The 20,296-nt window shown below is 39.2% G+C and overlaps 1 protein-coding gene across 1 annotated transcript in view; it reads right to left on the bottom strand.

The window, feature by feature from the left end:
• SACS (sacsin molecular chaperone) overlaps positions 1-20,296 on the bottom strand; it is a 35,973-nt gene that overhangs the window by 13,823 nt on the left and 1,854 nt on the right. The window contains exons 2-9 of the mRNA XM_053456423.1: positions 15,865-16,264; positions 8,218-8,368; positions 5,525-5,612; positions 5,339-5,424; positions 5,066-5,177; positions 4,709-4,855; positions 2,750-4,232; positions 2,235-2,326 (exon numbers count right to left, since the gene is read on the bottom strand). Coding sequence (XP_053312398.1) covers positions 2,235-2,326; positions 2,750-4,232; positions 4,709-4,855; positions 5,066-5,177; positions 5,339-5,424; positions 5,525-5,612; positions 8,218-8,368; positions 15,865-15,884 — 2,179 coding nt within the window. The 5' untranslated portion in view covers positions 15,885-16,264. The remainder of the gene's footprint in view (positions 1-2,234; positions 2,327-2,749; positions 4,233-4,708; positions 4,856-5,065; positions 5,178-5,338; positions 5,425-5,524; positions 5,613-8,217; positions 8,369-15,864; positions 16,265-20,296) is intronic.

The raw sequence follows: 20,296 nt of genomic DNA, 5'->3' as shown, positions 1-20,296 counted from the left end.
CCCGACAGCTTGTTTGTCAGAAGCACCGGTGGTCCTCTGACATAGTGTATGCGCGCACTAAGATGACCGCATCAGTCATTTTTACAAAGACACTTGCATTTTATATCATACTGACCAGCACTGATTAAGTCTGTTGTATGTAATCCAAATAACTAACTCCCATCTGTGGTTTTATACATCCCATACACTTAATATATGTGTCCAAAAATGTGGTCCCTATAGTGCACACAGACATCTTTGGGACTGGAGGAGTCCTTGCAGAGCTTTATAAAGAGAGTGTATATCTCTTTTTATTTTTATATTTTGAAGTCTTATTTCTAGATTTTGAAATCTGATTTTTGTTATCTAACCAACCAGGTGAAATTGGGTGCCATGAGTACAATGGGGCAGGGGCTTAGCAGCTACATATAATGTTTGTCATAAAGGCACAGTGGGGCTGAGGAGACCCTATTTCTTCACATTAACCCCTTAAGGACAGAGTTGGGTTTTTTAATTTTGTGCACCCTTCGTGACAACACCCCAATATGTGTTCAGCAATATCTCTTGTGTACAGTGATATCACCCATGCATAGCTTCGTTAGGCTGTTTGGAGGGCAAAAAAGACCACATAAATGGATAATAACAAATAAACGAATGTAAAAAATAAATGTAAAAGATGTTATCAGATTTGTTCCTTCATGGAAATGAAAGATGTGCAGCTTATGAGCACACAGCGTGTGTCCACCCACAGCCAGTCGAGGCTGCTAAAGCCTTAAACCAACGAAAGCTTACAATAACAATACAATAACAGTACAATACCAATAAAACTATTATAACTTCATAGCACATGCTTTATTTAATAAAAATGTTAAATCTGAAAACACTAATCAATATTATTCAAACCATAATTTTGGTCAAAGTGTTACATCCAGAGAATTCCATAACTAATTCGCCTTCGCCTTGATAAATACAACCCCGTCCCTTAATACATTCCGTTGTTTTAGTGCAGGCATATACTACATTCACAAGATTCATTTGTTAAACCGTTAGTAATTTGGAATTTCGAAAGATACTACAAACCATATCACTTGCATTCACTGTTTATCTGTTAGCTTTTTAACATGAAGAGCTGTGATTAGCAGTCCAAAAATACACCAATCTGCATGAACTTCAGTACCACATACCTGCATATCCCCACAGGAGCTGCTGTGCTATAATGCAATAAATTATACTGTTAAAAATAATTAATAGATATTTCTAACTGGATCTTGGGGCTTCATCTTGAGGATGCAAAACATGTGTTTTTATCTTATATCTTATCAGGAAAATATATAGCGAGTGGCCAAGATTTCATTCTACACAGGGACCTACAGTAACATATATATGACCAAATAGATCACAAAATAGTTCCTAGGTTTCAAAAATCTGTGTCTTTTACAATTAGGAGGCTCTATAGTTAGTGTAATAAAACGATTGTCTCGCTTTAAACACAATCACTAGTCCAGCCTAGATTAACAATGACTTGTATGGCCAATTTAAGAGTGACTCTTTAAACACAAGAGGCACAAAGTATATGATCTAATTGTATTTCAACTTTGATACTTTGATCATTTTGCTGTAGTAAAGAAGAGGGGGATTATAAAGTAGACTAGAAAGCAAGGAAATAATTAAATTATTTTGCAATGGGAGTTGGAGATTGTATATAAGTGAACGTTATCAACAGAAAGACACATTTTACTAGTGGCAGATGTGTTACCCCCCCCCCGCAGTAACAGCCTGCCTCTCCTGTGTCGCTTCTATTCTGCCTTATGCCTCTAGCCAGGCCAGTTTAAAGTTCTTCCTAGGTCTCTGCAGTCACAGACAAAAAACTATGAACAAGAAAGTTAAAATTCAAAGTACTTGAAACGGCGTATCGGCAGAAGTGGATGTCTCATAGACATAACTATTTGGGGTATAAGATGACACCCCATAGGGTGATCTAAAACACTATATACCTTCTGTGGTAGAGTTCGACGGTCAAGCTTGTCTACCCCCCACCAACTCCGTATACAAAGTCAAAATACTGCAGCTACAATTTTGCATATAAATATTAATACTAACTAGCTAATTGCAAGTATAAAAAAAACAACAAAATGTGCAAAACATACTGACATATATACGGTGAAATAGGGTTATACCCATAAAAGAGTAGGCAAGATAACCTAACTTCACTCTCTTCAACATTAGGTGACAAATGTATGAAAATGGACTATTACCTCGACTTGATGAAGCTTCCTTTAAGGCTGTCAGAATTTCAGGCTTCAGGTTATCCAAGAGAAGCCTTCCTTCAAGTCCAGGAAACAAAGTTCTATAGGAAAGAAAGAAAAGAAAAAAAAGATTTTTTAAAAAATTATTTCTTTATCAAACAAAGGCCCAAAGCCCTCAACAAAGATTTGGATTTTATTTTTGGGGCACAGTCATGCTGGAAGGGCCTTCCCCAAACTGTTCCCACAAAGTTGAAAGCTCAGCATTGTCCAAAATGTCTTGGTATGCTGAATTAGGGATACCAAGACACTGCAATGTCATGAAATTCCCCATTGGCGTAATGGTCGGGTGTCCCAATTCCTTTGTCCAAATAGTGTGTGTGCGTGTGTATATATTAATATATATAATGCACTTCTAGTCAATTGATTCATTCACATCTCTAAGCAATAAAATAAAATTATGTTAGAATGAAAAAAATGAATAATAATAATAAATTTTAGGAAAGGATTTTTCATGTCACCAGTACCTGGGGAACTCATCTGATGTCATATAAATTATATCTTTATCTGATACAGAAGAAGAGAAAGGAATGAATTTTCCATTTTGTAGAGGAAGCAGCTCAAGTCCAATGAGTTCACTGTAGCTCTGGTCACAAAGTACAAACTCAAGCAGGTGAAGCTTCTCGTGAGCTGGTCCTTTATGCCCACACTTTCTTAATACTTGACGCAGAAGTGCCGGAGATACCTTCTTCACTTGTTTAGAACTATTGATAGGAACCTGGAATGCAGCAGCAACATTAGCTGGTACCTTAGCTGTTTTAGTCCCTGAGATCTGGAGGTAGTTTAGGATTGTTTTTGAGTATTCTTTACTTTCATCAAGTTCTGAGAAGTTTACATCTGATTCTTTTAGCCAGCATTTATTGGATGAGTATATGACTGCATTTTGTAACAAATCCTTTATCAGAGGTTCTATGGCAGGCTTCCAGTGTGTCCTCACTTTGTCCACATCTGGCCAAACCCTGTAAATACTCTCTGCAGACAGAGGAAAATCAGGATTCATTCCTGTCCCTATCCTCTTGATTGCTTCCAAAATAAGGGTGGTATATGCTTTTGGAACAACGTTTTTCACCAAAAGCTCATTCCAAAGAGCAGCAGGATCGCGCCATTGGTCCAGTTCTCTCCATTTGATGCTCCTACGGTTATCAGTTAAACCAAAGAACCCACTGATGTGAACTGGAAGACCTGTTTTGCTTTCTTCCCCTGGAGGCAATGGGAGAAAACAAAAAGCTCTACCTATAAATTCAGATTCAGCCCCCTTTTCTTCTCCATAATTTAACAGAGGCATGGCAATCCCAATCGTTGGAACAAATTTTAAGTCATCGGCAAGACGGTCTAATTCACTGCATATACCCCGGCCTCCAACACCATTACAAACCAACCAAGATGATGTCTGTGATTCGTTGACACTTTCATCCTCTACAGCAATATTTACATGGTAGGCTACACAAGTTATGCTGTTGCTGGGAACGCTCTTACAGTAGCCATCAATCGCTTTTTCAAGCATTCTGATACAGTTGGGACGCTCATGTTTCAGTGACTTGTTCTCACTAGCTGTTACTTGAAACAGAAGTCTTTCTGACCCATCTCGCTCACGAATATGCAAAGAAACTTTCTGCACATTTTTCAGGAAAAGTAGTACAGTGTCTGCATCAGCCCTAAAAGACTCAAACAGTTCCAGAACCTTTTCCTTGTTGTACAAATTAGAGCTTAATAAAGAAGGCTGGACACGAAGCGGGAATCTAAAAAAGGTTCCTGGAAAATAACCTTCAGCAAAAGTTTCCTTGCTGCTGCCAAAAACACCAATGTATGGTGCAAATTGGTCCACGAGATCACAAATTTCTTTGCGGTCATCTTTAATGTTCCAGCACTGGCCTGATTCATGACGACCAAAAAGTAACTCATGGGGATCCAACATTCCAATCTGATCACCACTAAAAATACTGGGAACATCTACACAGGAAGAAATGAGAAAACAAATCAATTCAATATCCTATTAATTCATAATCTGTAACTGACATAATAAGTAATAAGGGCAAGACAGGGCAAGAGTCAATGTATACCCTCCAGGTTAAGATAAATTATTAAAATTATCCACACCACAATTTGGCAGAAACATAATGTTTTTAAAGTTTTTCATACAAAAGGTGGGTAAACCAATATACTGTAATGTAATATTTTAAAAAATAACCCATATCCTTACCAGAAACAAGGGGATTACCCTAGTAAACACACACAATCTAATATATTACTAATATATAATAAAATACACAATCTCATATATTTAATATATCTCAGATTTGTTTTCTTTCTCATGTGGGATAAACGCACTATAATCATCTTTTCTTCCAAACATGAACACTCAGAGTGGAATATCACAGACAACATGCAGGTGATAGAAAACACGAATTGTATGAACCATCACTCACCTGTTATGTGATAAACAGAATTAAATCCAATTCCAAATCGTCCAACTTTAAGTGGGTCGTCTTTTTTGCGACTTCTTGCGATTTCCTGAATTCCACTCCAGTCTTCCGTTGTGAAAACTGCATTGTTGTATACATAAAGTGCAGGTCCTGGGTAATAATAAGACAGTTAGTGGAAAAGCAGAAATGATGAAACATTTACAAAAACAAGATTACCTTTGCACTGAGTGCTGTCTTCACATGATGGCAAACTTATATCATATCTATCGAACCATCACACCAGTTTTGTTTCTACGATGGCTAAATGTTGCCCAGGTCTGCTTCAACCATGGTTGCTTTTATTTACAGTAAAACACATACCCTGATACTGGCCCATTTCTTTTGACCAAAGCGATTCTGTGCCATAGCATGTTTCATCATACATAAACCTGACTTCGCTAGCACCGGCATCTTCAGCATTTTGTATCAGCTCCTAAAACACAAGACATCTAAAATTAGATGTAATAACTACAATGTCATGTAAAAAGTAGTGTGTGAATCACTCATAAGAACGTCTCATAAGAGTCAGACAGCAGTGAAGATAAAATGTTTGAATAGATGTAATACAAGGGACTACGGAGAATATAATTTTACCTTCAGGATTTGCCCTCCCTCAGGATATCTTCTTAAAATGTCCTTAAGAAAGTCAACAAGTGGAGGAGTTGTCTGTCCAAATTTACCTGTGCCCCAAAAAAATTATTTTATTAAACATCAATTGATTCTTTTTTTTCACTTTTATTAATAGATCAATTATGTTATGTCACACATTTCTAGAAGTACCTCCTCCACTGAGTCCTTTTGATTGCAGATTTAAAAATATATTGGAATCTGAAGAAGGCAGGTCTCCAATTCGTGTCCTGTTGCACAGCTAAAGAAAAGAATGTGAAATTAAAATATTAATAGAGGTAGGTGATCAAAAACAGAATAGCAGAGACAATGATATATGTGCTTAAGTGTATTTGTTTAACATAATATAGAACGCTATCAATGTTGTTTGTGAAACAGCACCTTTTGATCTTATCTAAAACGTTGTGACACTCACCTTCTACTCATTCCTGAAACTACAGGTTACACAAGTGAACTTTTAAATTCAGGAACTTTAAAAATTCTACATATGACTTCGGAAATTAAAACCTATTTATGTGTAAAACAACAAGTTATCAAAAGTACATTTCAAAATATATGTGCAAGAACATTACAAGAACACACCGACCAGACAGAAATAGGAATCCGGTTCTACTCTACATCAGTAACAAAGATTTTAGCTAGTGGAGCATATAGGTAATTATGTTAATATGTTCATTTAACTATTATTATCCATGATTTATTAAGCACCAACACATTACTCGGCTCTGTTCAATTTAACTGAGGTGGTTACACATACATAACAAATATACATTTAAATATGCAAACGTAACAGGGAGTTGAGGACTGTGCCCATGTGCTTCCCATCTAGCCTTATGGTGCTTTTACGAAAAGTTACAGGCAAGAATGCCGGGCTTATTGGGGCCCCACTCATGAGCTTATAATCTAAATAAAACGATCAATGAGCTTGAGGTTTAAAAGATTTACAAAGTTAAAGTAACGCAAAGCAAGTTAAAGTAAGAACAAAAACTCAACATAGATGCAAACACAATACAAAGTAAATTCTAGAATGCAGCTACATATAGTCTAATAATGCTGCACATTAACTATAATGGCACATCACTCTAGCAAAGATAAATTAAACATTAAAATTCCTTAAAGGGATGATACTCAACCATAGGGCAAAATGTTGCTTCCACTGGAATGTACAACAGTATGCCTCCCTGGTCATCCTTCCTAGAAATGTGGCCAGACTGTGGAATCTTCAGCAGATTCCCTTAATGTCTATAGATTTTGTAAAGCACATGGGAGCCACAAGGTCATCAAAGATAACAGAATTCACTTCCAAAATCACTGACTGTGGGGAAAATCTCAGATTTTTATTAAATTACACATATAAAACCAACTACGTTAACTGATTAGAGACCCCGTAATATGCCTTCATTAGTGAACCAGATATGGCTTCAGTTCCAAGTCTCCTCAGCATGACCTCCAGAACGTAAGACACCTGCTTTGGATCATTAGGGATTCATTGAAGAGCAGTTAAAAGACTGTACTCAGTTCTGGCACGCTATCAAATTATGTAATGTTATCCGACCATGTACACCAACAGCCCCTGTGGAAACTAAATACCCCTGCCAATCGGAATCAGTGGCTAAGGGTTTTGTGAAAGGGTTTTAGTACTAAGAACGACGTTACTACAACAAAATGTTTGTGTCAACGCAAACAAACACATCGAATAATATACCGTAGATACATATAAAAGGATATTAAACCCTTTCAGCACTGTAGGGTAACAGTGTTTAGTTATACAGGGTTAACTATAAATGGTTAAACCAATTATTTTGATATATTATACTTATATTATACTTAATGTAAATAATAAATACATTTGTTGCCAGCAATTATGAAGAAACAGTGTTGCCGTCTGCCGTGTCTTCAAGTTTTTTATGAAGCCCAATAGTGCTTTTTTAATTGCATTTGCACAAAGATCCAGCGATCCTGACATAAAAGTTGTCAAGAGACAGCAATCAAGTCACTGAGCCACAGCAGAGATACAAAGACACTAAAGCAGACATGGTTTGCTTACACAAATTGAGCATTAATGCCACCGCTTAAGAAGACACCTGTCGCTATGTATGTAAGAGTCAGCATTTGTCAGTGTTGAAAAGAGAAAGTACTGTAGAGATCATGGGGCTTACTGACTAAACAGTGAGTTGTAGCGACCTGAACACCTTATTCTAACTAAGCTAACTATGGATTTTCCAGGGACAACCCGAGTTAGCTTTTCCTCCAAGACGAACCAAGTTGGGCTTTTATAATCAAGGTAACTCACTGAATGGTAAACACCCCCATGTGTTACTGAATGGGTTGCAGAGGGCATAGTTGTAAAAAGACATGATTGATGGGTCTGTTCACTAAAGTGAGAGTTGGCAGGAGATTTGAGGTTTCTGTCTTTGTCTTCACTATACGTCATGAGTCTCCCTAAATATTACATTACACATTACCCAGGCCCAGCTCATCCCTCAAGATTTTAAGCTTGCGAGCAGGGCTCTCTCCACCTAATGTATCGGTTTGTCGTAGTCTGCCAATTCTCGTCTTGTCATAAGCCTTAAATATATGTATAATAATAATAACCCTTCTTCCTAGAAAAACGTCCTAGTGTTTCCCCTTATATCATAAGTAATAAAGTTCAACTCTGCTGCCAACTCTCCCTTTAGTGAATAAACTTCATTGAGTCCCAAGTAGCTCTATGTATCTCTACAAGGGGGTTGATCGTGTGAAATGTGAAATGGCCTTCCTAGTCTGTTTATTTGTTTACATAGGCATCGTAGAGGATTCTTGCATAAACCATATTTTGTCTGAATTCAAATTCTTTTACAACTAACCTCTTTATTGCGGAACAGAAGCCGCTGTTCTGAGACGGGAAAATGAGTTTCTCCATAGATCAAATGCTTGATGTCTTCAACGAGAATTGTTGCAGGCACCTCAAAAGTCCTACAACCAACATATTCATGTAGGACGGTAACTCTGGACAACCTGTCAAAAAAAGGCAAAAAATAAGGAACACGTTTCTATAAAGTTTGCCATTTACAAGAGGCAGAAAAGTCAACAGCATGCCACTTAAAGAAATGGGTTGCTAACCCATCCAGGAACCATATGGGGAAAAGAAGAAAACGGTTAAGTAAGTGGTGGATGTAAATCATAGTTTTATTTTTAATTATTTCTATGATCTCTTATCGGGCCTTATAAGCTATTTATAAGGTTTTCTGAATGGGTCGTATCCAACAGAACAAAAGCATGTGTAAACTCATTCATCTATTATGACTTATATAACCTGTATTTTCTGATCACAAGAAAGCTTTTTTATTCCTCCTAATCGGACATTAACCCTTTCAGTCCCCTTAGAATGTACTGGTACATCCATAATACCTGTGGCAAGAAGCCCGTTAGGATGTACCAGTATGTCCTGACTTTGTTGCAGCGCCAGGAACATTTCCCCGCAGCTACGGCGGAGATCAGACTGTCGCTGGCTTCCTGCCGTCTGATGGTGTGTAGCGGCTCACGACACGTGCGCCAGGACACAGTAATTCATGGGATGCCTGATCATGAGATTGAGCATTCCCTTTCTTAAGATGTCACTGCGGAAAACCACCGAGTGTGACTTGACAACAGGAGAGCCTCAGCGGGGTCTCTTTCTACCCCTGCTGGCTGATCGTGCATATTGCAATTGGCAATGCAGGGTTATGGAGTCTTGCTTGAGTGATCAGCACAGCCAGATCAGGAGGGGGAGAGGGAGAAAAACAGTTTCTCCCACTTCAACTAAATGTGATAAATATATATAAATAAATATAAAATAAATAAAAATGATAGGGAGGCCAGTCACCATGACATCACTGGCATCAAAAATGAAAAGTGCAAAGAAAAACCCCGAAAAAAACAGAAAAGAAAATAAATGAAGAAGAAAAATTGCCCCCTTCCTCTATAATGAAAAAACATCCAAAAAATCACTACCCCAAATACCTTGAGCGAATAGTATTAAAAATATGTAATATGGGATAATATATTAAGCATGGATGTGGAAGTCTTGGACATCAAAAAATATGTACGCGGGGTATGATTGTAATTAGATGTTGCTCAACATAAATTGGGTTGCAATGTCAATTATAAATTGGGTTGGTCTTTGTGTCAGATTTTATGTATTTCTATGGATTTAGCAGAAGGCTTTACTTCCCTGGAACAAAATCATGTATAATACGTGCGGGTTCTTCAGATATGAAAAAGGGGGATGAAGGTTTAAAAACGGTAAAAATTAAAAAAAAAAAAAATTGGTCCTTTGGTTGTAACCCCCCCAGGCCTGAAGGGGTTAAATGGAGGAAGCCAAAGGGAATGGCAAACAATGTTAAAAAAACATAACTTTCCTCATGGAATGTTATCTGTGTTTCTTCAGGTCTGTATCTGGTATCGGATTTGCTCCGTTTAGAACTTTAAAACTGGAACATGAGATGCTATAAATATTTTCTCCCTAGCATAAGATTGTTACGTAACGCTGCGTCATTAGCCACGCTTTCTCTATTAGCAGAAACCTGGCCAGATTTAGCTGCTTTGAAACATCTGTAATCGCTCCGTCGCCGTCCATGTGGTCTTCATAAATCACGGGCACGTCTGCGGCAAAACATTAGTCTGGGCCATTATCCCAAAGCGCTCTGGGCATTTCTAGAGTCTTCCGTGTAACCAAATACAGGGGACATCATTCCCAGTGCCCCTATTTGCCCCGGGGTAAATTCCCTTTGCTGGCAATATTGTTTCAAAATATCAAAACTAATAAGCTACAGAAGTGTCCAGTTCTGTTCCCTCTCACCTCAGGTCCATAAGACCATGTCTCTCTAAACATCAGCCCATTAGTCCACATGCTCTACAAACTCATGAGGGACACTTCATGCCCCGGTAATGAGAGGGATGCCCAGCACCCCCAGTAAATGCCCCACACCCCCTGCTCATATGACGCCCAGTCCATTACTTCATTATGAAAGTCATGCCATTAAAGCTCTTATAGACGCTAATACAGAGTACAATGCCCCTGGTCTGTAGGGCATCACTGAATGCCCCCTGTCTGGAGCCCCTGGGACGCTCAGTGAATGAGCGTTGTGATGGGTACGGCGGGGAGTAGGTAGCGAGCCCCGGGGACATGGAAATGTTACCCCTTCCCCCGCAGCTCCCCGTGGCCCGGGCTGGGGTTGCCCCCTCATATACTCACATCCCGCCCCGTTGTAAGAGCTGTGCCCGGCTCCTGCAGGAAGCCCCCGGCACACATGCGCACAGACCCGCCCAGTGACGGCCCAAAAACCGTTACATCCCCGGCCCTGCATCCCGCCCCTCATACTGCGGGGAGGCCCTGCCTGGCACGCGACGCGGGGCAACAGGAGAGATGGCAGCTGCGGTGAAAGCGGCAACTCCTATCACGCTTAGCAGGTTAAGAGCAGTAGGAGTGGTGAGATAACAGTTGTACAGACACACGGGTGACACGGTGTACCCGCCTATACATAAACGGAATAAATCAGGAAGTGCTATAATTACCGACATCTTTATATACCCTTCTGCAATGCTGGACTATTGCCAAAAACAAGTGTACGGCGCGCACCGGTATACGGACGCTGACCGGCCACAGCCGGGGATCACAATCCCGCCTGGCAACTTTACAAACACTCGGTCTTGTTACAGAAGCGCCACTGGGACGGGACATTCAAAAAATGGCACCTGTTTAGGACCCCAAATACTTCCCTCCCTCCCCTGTTGTTCCTCCTCATATCCCATCCAAGTGCCCCATTTTAAGGCACTGTTTAGCAGAGCTGCCCCACTGTCTTGTTGCCGGCTGTGGGTTAGGGACAAAAGCGATCTGCCCCAGCCACCGTATGAATGGAGATCTTTGCTCTTTCAGCACCGACGTCAGTCCCGGTGCCCACGCAGCCACTTCCAGTCACGCTGACGCCATGCCCTGGCGTTGGCCGGACAGGTAAGGACGGTGGCTGGTCCTGCCTCTAGCGATGCCACCGCATTAAGTAGACGTGACATTTTGGGGGTATAGTTGAGTATGAGGGCATTGCAGAGCTCTACAGCCCCGACACTCAATAATGTGGATAGAAACAGCAGGGAACGGCTTGCACGGTCCCGTTATCTCTGCTCTAGGGATCTAAATGTTTACGCTTAATTTAACAGAAGATTTCATTAACTATTTTAAGTCCATAGAGGTTTATAAGAAAAACGGATTTTAATGTATACATCTCTTTCTGGGCAGCTGCCGGGTAAAACAGTCTGTCGGCTGTGAAAACCTGCTTACTTGCTGCTGCTGCGGTGAAGAAAGTGCCGCCCGTTGTGGTTTTCCATACAAAAAAGAAGACAGTGTAGTCATTCCGGGCAAAATGACTCAGCCCCGAAAACACGGTGATTCTGTCCCCAGCGATGCAGTCCGCCTGTTCACGAGTGCGAAGCGTTAACCCCGTGTGTACCAGGGGTTCAGTAAAGTTATCTTGTAGTAACACGAATGTTCCACTAACCCTCATCACTGGCATTCTCTACAAGAACTTTACGTCTAGTTAACAGCACCCGTATTACATTTATTTATATAGCACCAGCAGATTCCGTGGCGCTGTTACAATAGGGGAAAATATTGAATAAATCATTTTAAATGGACAATAACTGACACACTTCAAGATATAATGGTACAGAGGCGGCGCTGTGCCTTAAAAACGCTGCTGTAGCCGCCCTCTTTGGTGATAATGGGCCGATTTGCCCCCAAATTGGCATCAGGGGGATGACGTCTCTCCTGAACCTGCCGCCCTAGGCCAAAATACATCACTGGGTGAACATGCACACGTGAGCAGAGACTTATTTACCTAATAGATCGCTGTGTCTTAGTTTTGTTGGACCCTTTGAATGTATGGATTGTAAGAAGCGCTGCGTAATTTGTTGGGGTTATATAAATAAAAGATCATAATAACGGACGTGCGAAATATAAGAAGAATTAGAAGTAGATGTTGGTAAATGCTTTTTCTAAGCAGGCCGGAGTTTATGCTTACCTATAGAATCTGAAACATTACGGCCAACCCATTGTTTTCTACCAAGTATTAAGTCTCCAATGAAATGTATTCAAAGATCAGCCATCTCTTTATTAAGGGGATGTCTCGTAAATGTGACATCCGACTACTCACCATATGGCCCATTAAGAAGTCACTGTAAATAATTGCACTTTTTACCCCATGTCCATTTTAAATGGAGACCATCTGCCCCTATTGTATTTATCACACTTATAGCTGAAACACATTAGGCATAATGTAACCTATAGATTTTTTTCTGTGCCAGTTGAGTATCGGAGGCTTGTCTTTAATGAACAGCTTGAGTCGCTTGAGTCTGGATTCGGCTGGCCAGCAAGAAAAAAAGCCTCAAACAATGACATATAGCTGCGGCTAGTGGGGTCTGCAGTAACAACGGACGAGAAACAATGACTTAATGTCTTCATTTAGATTCAGGTCATGTTTAACATATAACGTAGGCAGACACAGTAACACATCTACACACTGCAATCGATACCCTCCGCGGGACTGGAATCTGGGGAGAAACTCACGCAGTATTTTAATGAAATGAATGTAAGGGGTGTGGAGTAGACATCAAAACTAATACCAGGGATAATATTGGGGGGCCTGGGGACTGAAGAGTTTATTACAACAGGCATACGAATGGCAGAGCAGTACTTTAAAGTTAAACGAAGATAAGTGAATAAGTGGTGTATACGGTGTACATATAAAGAGGAAAATTATGTATCAAAAATGTTTCTTGTGTATGAAAAGTGGTCAACATAGCAACCCCTGGAATACTTTGAAAATTTTGCCGTAATCACTTTTGGTTTGTAAACACAACTGCAGATCTTTATAATGGCTTAACCCTTGCAGAAATCTTCAGAGGAAGCAAATCTGCACCTACCTAATTGAATACATGACGAAACCGCTTTTTGGCTACTAATACAGTTGGAATAAGCCAAATCAAATTGCACTCCTGGATCTGGCAACAATTAACAGATACAAAGCAATGCTTCAAATACTAAACCAAGGCCACGTAGAGACATTAGCATTTTTCTGTTACTTCTCTCCACTGTATCATTATCTGATGGCTTTGGGTTAATGTCAAGCAAAAAGAATGGGCTTTGGCAAGAAGGTTATGATATAGATTTTGTAGACCACAGTAGATCATTTGAATGCATTACTGGATGCTTGAAATGGAGAGCAAGGCTCTCATAAGTATATACATCATTCCCTATTGAACTGAATTTCATTTTTAGAAATTGGAGAGCTGTGGGCAGCATCCCCCCAAGTATTACATTTTATTACTTTATATAGCACTAGCAGATTCTATAGCGTTTTTACAATGGGGGATAGTGAAAATAACAAAATGGCAATAACATAAGCATGTTAAAACATACTGGTACAGAGGTAGCAATCTATCTATATAAATATGGTTCCGGGAAACATTATTTTTCTATTGTTTTCTATTACCCATTAGATATTATCTAATAGGTAATAAACTCATTTCTATTATCTAATCTATTATTTTCTTATTGGTTGCTTATTGTATTACCTAGACATTTAAGTTACCCCTATAGTAAGGAATGCATTTTACTTACACAAGGAATATCTGATCTAAAAATGCCATATGATACTAATAAATATATGAGCTCACTAAATTCTTGAAGTAAGTAGTATGCAAGCCATTTCCCAAACCTGCCCAATGGATATTATCCGTGTATTATAGAAGCTTTCCCTTTTTAGGAATTTTGTTTTCTTGTTATGCCCCACATCTTCTAATTATCTCTTAAGGTCCTAAGACTGTAAGCTCACAAGAATAGGACGATCCTCTCCTTCTGTACCAGTGTGTCTTAGCATTTGTTCTTATTATTGTTCATTTGATATCCCCCCTGTAGTTTCATATTTGCCTTATGACACCAATGTACTGGTTTGTTGTTTTTTAACCAGTTATGGAGCCCTCATCAGTGATGCTATGTGCTTTTCAGTCTCCTTCCAGCAGTGGGGTAGACCATGCATTGACGTGTCCTGGCCTAGGGCAGTTCCTCTGGTACAAAACCAGGGGCATATAGCCCTCATCTTCGATCTCCCCAACCAGCCTTTTTATACTATGTAGGCTTCACTAAAAGACGATCCGCTTCTTAAAGGTATGCAGCGTCCTTCATTGTACTTGGGATAACAACAACAGCGGGGTAGGGGTCTGGGAGTGCTCCCCTAGGCCAGGCCTAGTGTGGCCCCAAAGATAGATACATCACAGGCAACATGGTATGATGTTACGAATAAAACCTGCATGCACAGGAAGTATGGAAAAGAGTGAAGCCATTAGTAAGTGTGTGAGAGTGATGGGTGTTATGCTGTAGTTTATGGTGAATGTTTGTGAATGAGTGTGTGATAGCATGGATGTGAAAGTGGGGGGGTTGCATTATATAGAGAGGCTGTGATCACATTCCTATCATGCCCAGGTTCCATCATGTACTGGCTGCCTGGGCATGATAGGAATGTGATTGCTGTTTATATATATATATATATATATATATTCATTCTTTTGTCCAATTTTATTAAAAGTAAGTAACACCAAAATTGGACAGAAAAATTCAATCACATTCCTATCATGCCTAGGCAACCAGTACATGCTAGAACTTGGGCATGATAGGAATGTGATTGCTGTTAGCAATTATATATATATATAAATATTGTTATTTTTTTCTAATTTTGGTATGTTACTTTTAATAAAATAGTTTTTTTGTTTTTTAAAGGTGGGGGGTCATTTTCGGTTTTGGCCACGTCAACGCTGAATTGTCGGTTTCGGTCCAGAATTTTCATTTCGGTGCATCCCTACGATATACTAAGCCAGACACTGAAGTGGTAGGCCTACACCACAACGTTTGGCTTAGTATATAGTGATAGGGGTTATGCTGCATTATTGTCAATGTTTGGCTCAATGTATAGTGATAGGAGTTATGCTGTACCCCTGTCAATGTGTGCCTCAGTATGTAGTGATAGGAGTTATGCTGTACCACCGTCAGTGCGAACCTCAGTAAATAATGATAGGCGTTATGCTGTACCACTGTCAATGCGTGCCTCAGTATATAGTGATAGGTGTTATGCTGTACTCCCGTCAATGTTTGCCTCAGTATATAGTGATAGTACCTTAAGCGTCGTTAAGTGACGTTTTGCATGACGTGCCTGACCCATCAATGGACGTTAAGGGGTTAACTAGTTCTTCTTGTGCCTCACTACACTCTCTCTCTCCTTCTGGAGTTTATCCATCAGCTTCTGTGAGATGAGCAACTACACATTACCATGTAAGCAGTTTACAAGAGAATCTGACAGTAGTTGATTTATAATCAAGTAATCAACAAGTATTATCAACTTGTCAGCTTTAGGGAACTAACTCTTGTGTCCCATCTGGGATGTTTTTGACCCAGCCAAGAAAGAAAATGTAAACAAACACATAATTACCTTATATCCATACGTTCCATCCTTTTACTTTTTATAGTGGTACATGGAATTATTAGTTTTTATTGTTCCATGACTGGTGTTCTAGATTGACTCTTTGATGTTGGACCTTGAGATCAACAGCACTGAGTTTCAATCTGTGTGGTACCCGAGTACGTCTTCTTTCCGTCTCTCAGACCTTCTCATTTCCTCTATTCTCTTACTGTCCAATTGACTTTTATTATATCAAAATGATTTAGGTAAGCTGAGCAGACAAATTTCCTCTACCCCACCAACATTTTTTTTTAACACAGGATATTGTTTATGGTGGCCCTTATTTTTCTTTTCTCTCTGTGCAGCTGGTACAGAAATAAAAATTCTTCCTCTTGTCTTTCTTCCTTCCTGAATAAGGTCAGCAGCACATCTAAAACAGAGAAAAGAGACTTTACAATGAAACAAAAGGGGGGGGGAAAAACAATATAAACAAAGTAAAGTACCAAAAGTATGCACACATCATCCCCTTGGACATTTTATGCTATAGTTTACAGCAAAATTACTATCCTATGGATTTTTTTTTTACCTGTAACACATACATTATTCCAAAAATTGCAAATTAAATATCACCCAATGCAATATATATTAAATAGTTGTAATTTTTGGATTTAGTGAATTAATCCCAAAAGGTAGCACAGTAAATGCAGAACTTCGGCTGCTTGATTTTTTTTCCCAAGATCAAAAATGACCACTAATTTAATTGTCATTACAACCTTGAGCTAATTTTAATATTGATAAAATCTGGAAAAATGTCTTTTCTGTCACATAGCACAGGCATGGCATGTTCTGCCGTCCAAGGGAAATTACATACTCTTTTTGTAAGCAAAGATTTCATCTGGAGCATGAATTATGCTACAGGAAACCAACGCGTAACAGGTATGGAATGTGTATTTACGCTGCAGCATACATCAGCAAATGACATACAGAACAGCACTTGCATATCTGGAGCAGATGGTAATATGTTTAATACATTACTTGAGGTGAGCGAGGTTCCAGAATAGCCTATGGTATACTTTTTGGTATAGACTGCAGTAGAACTAAAATCTAAGGAACAGGGTACCATGACCGTTAAAAATCCTGATTCTTTTTCATTCTAGGATATTTTTCCTGGAACTCTTTCTTGCTTTTCTGCTTTAGAATGGTTCATCGTACTTAAATTGGAAAGATTATTGTGGCGTAGCCCATAGAAAAAGAAAAACTTTTATTAAATGGCAACTAAAAAACCAATTCACACCCGAACACATACAGTTCATCCTTTTATTACCCGATTTCATCTTTACACAACTTTTTTCAGTTCAAAGGACAATTATATGAGCAAACTAGGTGAACAGCCATTATTATTATTTATTGTGTGATATAGGGCCATCATATTTTGTAGCTCTGTACAATGGGCAGACAAGTCATAATACGTATAATATAATATATAATATAATAATAATAATATTATATATATATAATATTATAATATATATAATTATATAAAACATAATTTGACTTACAGAAACAACAGGTGGGTAGCTTAGTTATGCCCCTGTATTTTAAGGCTGATGGAAGGCCACTATACAGTAATGACTTTGCTATATTGAAAGTCAGCTTCAATATCAATGGAGATTCCTATTTTCAAATAACAAACCTCTCTGCACAGACAATCAAATCAGACTTATCGCCACATATGATAAAGGGTGGGATTTTGCTTGTGAAGTGCTCAGTGTTACCATCTAACAAAGTATTCGGAGTATAAGAATCAGGTGCTTCACCTCGTTCAAACAGGCGTCAGGCCTTCTGATAAAGAAGCATTTTAGGTTTAGGCGTTTCAGTGGGATACCTCATTGTTTTCCCATCATGCTGACCTTAATAACAGCTGTCATTCGTGTTTATAGAATTATTTGTGTTATTATTTAGTATTTTTATTAGTCTGCATTTAATACATGTATTACTTTTTGCATGGGCCTCTCAACATTTCTTTGAATAACTATATAAACTTTGTAGCACCCGTAAATAAGGCTTTTAATACCATTGGCTTCATAGTCTGCCAGATTGCTTGGTATAGGTATATACCTGTGTTATATATTGGTACTTCCTAAATGAATTGAAGTAAATTATAAAATAAATTATACAAAATATATAATTCAAGTCATGTCCATGCATTAAGATGGTTTCCTAAATGTTGGGTTGGTTAGGGAGATCCGTGATCTCCCCAACCAGTCCTGGAGGCTGCAGCTGCTGATCGGGCGGCTATGCGCCCCCTCGCAGCTGCGCCCGAGGCCCTAGCTACAGCCCTGATTCAAGAAGACATGCTAAATAAGCAAGGTGTAATGTCATTGCCCCCTAAATCCCAAATGTTGTAAACTATAAAGAAAATTAGTTTTATTCAAACAGTCCTCCTCAGCTCTGTCTGGGTGAAACCTTGGATCTACTGATTACCAGAAAGACCCTTGGCAAATATTGACAGAAGACTCCAGCCCTGGGGACTTAAAGCTTTCAGTTGGGAGAGTTGGAAAACTTACTATCCATCGCATCTGTCTCGGTTCTTTTAGCAAAGGAAAGACGCACCTTTGACACAACTTCTGGCAACACACAGACAACAACTAGTGGAATTCTGACAGATTAAAGGTTGGGCGTGCTACTCGCAAATTCACCCCTCATAGCCACTGCTTTGACTCTTTAATGGTATGAAAGTGGAGACAATGAATGTGGAGAATATGATGGACTTTATTTCTTTAACTACATTGAAAATCATGCATATGGTGTGCAACGTCAGAATTTTTATCAGACAGGGAGGAACAGAAGGCGGTAAGTGACCATACCAGGAATCTATCTAGGGCAGGCTTTTGGGGAGGAGGCTTAACGATGGGCAGGGCTAGCCAGAAACTAGGACGGGGCTACCTGCATAAGGGGCATGGTTAGTTGTACAAAAGGCAAGACTAGCCCCAAATAGCATTACATGGATGGGAGTATGAGAGGGAATTGGACTGCTTTAGACAATGGGCGGTCCCTAAACCCATTGAAAACAACGCATTTTGAGCCCGTACATGTACAGGCTTTGTCATTAAGGGGTTAAATGCCGACCCCTTCCTCGGAGAAAGAGGAGAGTGACCTAAAGATCAGGGGAAGTAGAGCTTCACCTGCAGACTCCTTCTCAAACCTGAAATTTCCCAGGTATGTAATCAACCTACAAACCATTCAGGGGAGATAAATATGGGTAATAAATAAATGAGAAGTGGTAGGGCTAATACAGTAAGGGAATTTAAACATACATGGGTAGGGATATGTCCTTAAACATTACCTAGGCCTGAAGAGGACAGTACAATTTAAAATACGATGAAACTGCAACTTTACTACCAACTCCCTCTTTACTGAATAAATACCAATGTCAACAACCGCTTATACTCACACTAAGCTCAGGGCTTTATTTTTTATTTGGTCTCTTTTTTGCACTGATAAAGACTCAATGCGTATAGGGTAAAATGTTTGTTTTTTGTAACTGGATTTTTTTTATTATTTCATTATTATTTTTTTTACTTTACATATAGTGGGGGCCTTTTATCTTTTAAATATGATTTAGTAAATGTGTTAGTCCTTGTTTCTTCACAGCAGAAACGCTAGCCTCCATAACTTTAAAATGGAAAGCTAGCAGTATAAAGCTAAGTGGTAAATATTGAATCTGCTTACCCTGTAGGAAGAAGATGTCTTAAATAGAGGGCCCAAGAGAGGTGGAATCTAGAAGCTAAGGATCCATATGCATGACTGGGAACTAAGTGATTACCCATTTTGCCTGGTGGATAAGATTACCATCTCAACCTAATGATCTGACAACCTCAATGCGCAAGAAGAGTCCAGGAACTTTAGTTCATTGTCTGCTGTATATGGGTTTCCACACACATTCAAATCTATAACATATCTGAAATGATATTGGTGTTTTATCACCACTTTTTGAGAAGTGGGTGCTAAAGTTCCTGGGGTGATTTATAAACATTTTTTATCCAACAAAATTGAAAAGGTTGTCATAACAGGATAGCAACCAATTCAATGGTCCCATCAACATGATCATTTAGCAGTTCTGATGATCTGAAACATCCATATTTACATAGAGTTCGTCTTACACGTAATGGGAGATCATGCAACACAGTTCCTAGTAAATAGTTTGAAAAAACTTAAATGTCTGTGAATGGGCAGATGTCGAGTAGATTAGTTATGAATGGTATTTGCTTGGAAAACATTTGCTTACATAGATGACCAATCTCGGTTAACAACTGAACAGCAGTGATCGTTGTATGAAAGGCAACGAAAGCCAAGTCACTCAGGACTCCTGCTGTAAGTCAGAGGACAGGTGTGCTTTGGGAAAGCTTAGTGAAACCTCATACATTAAGGTCAATGTATAGAATCTAATAAGCATGATGAG

This window comes from Spea bombifrons, chromosome 2, assembly GCF_027358695.1.
Source record: "Spea bombifrons isolate aSpeBom1 chromosome 2, aSpeBom1.2.pri, whole genome shotgun sequence".
Lineage (NCBI taxonomy): Eukaryota > Metazoa > Chordata > Amphibia > Anura > Pelobatidae > Spea > Spea bombifrons.
The sequence above is the reverse complement of the archived record's forward strand: the minus strand, read 5'-3'. Positions and strand labels throughout refer to the sequence as shown.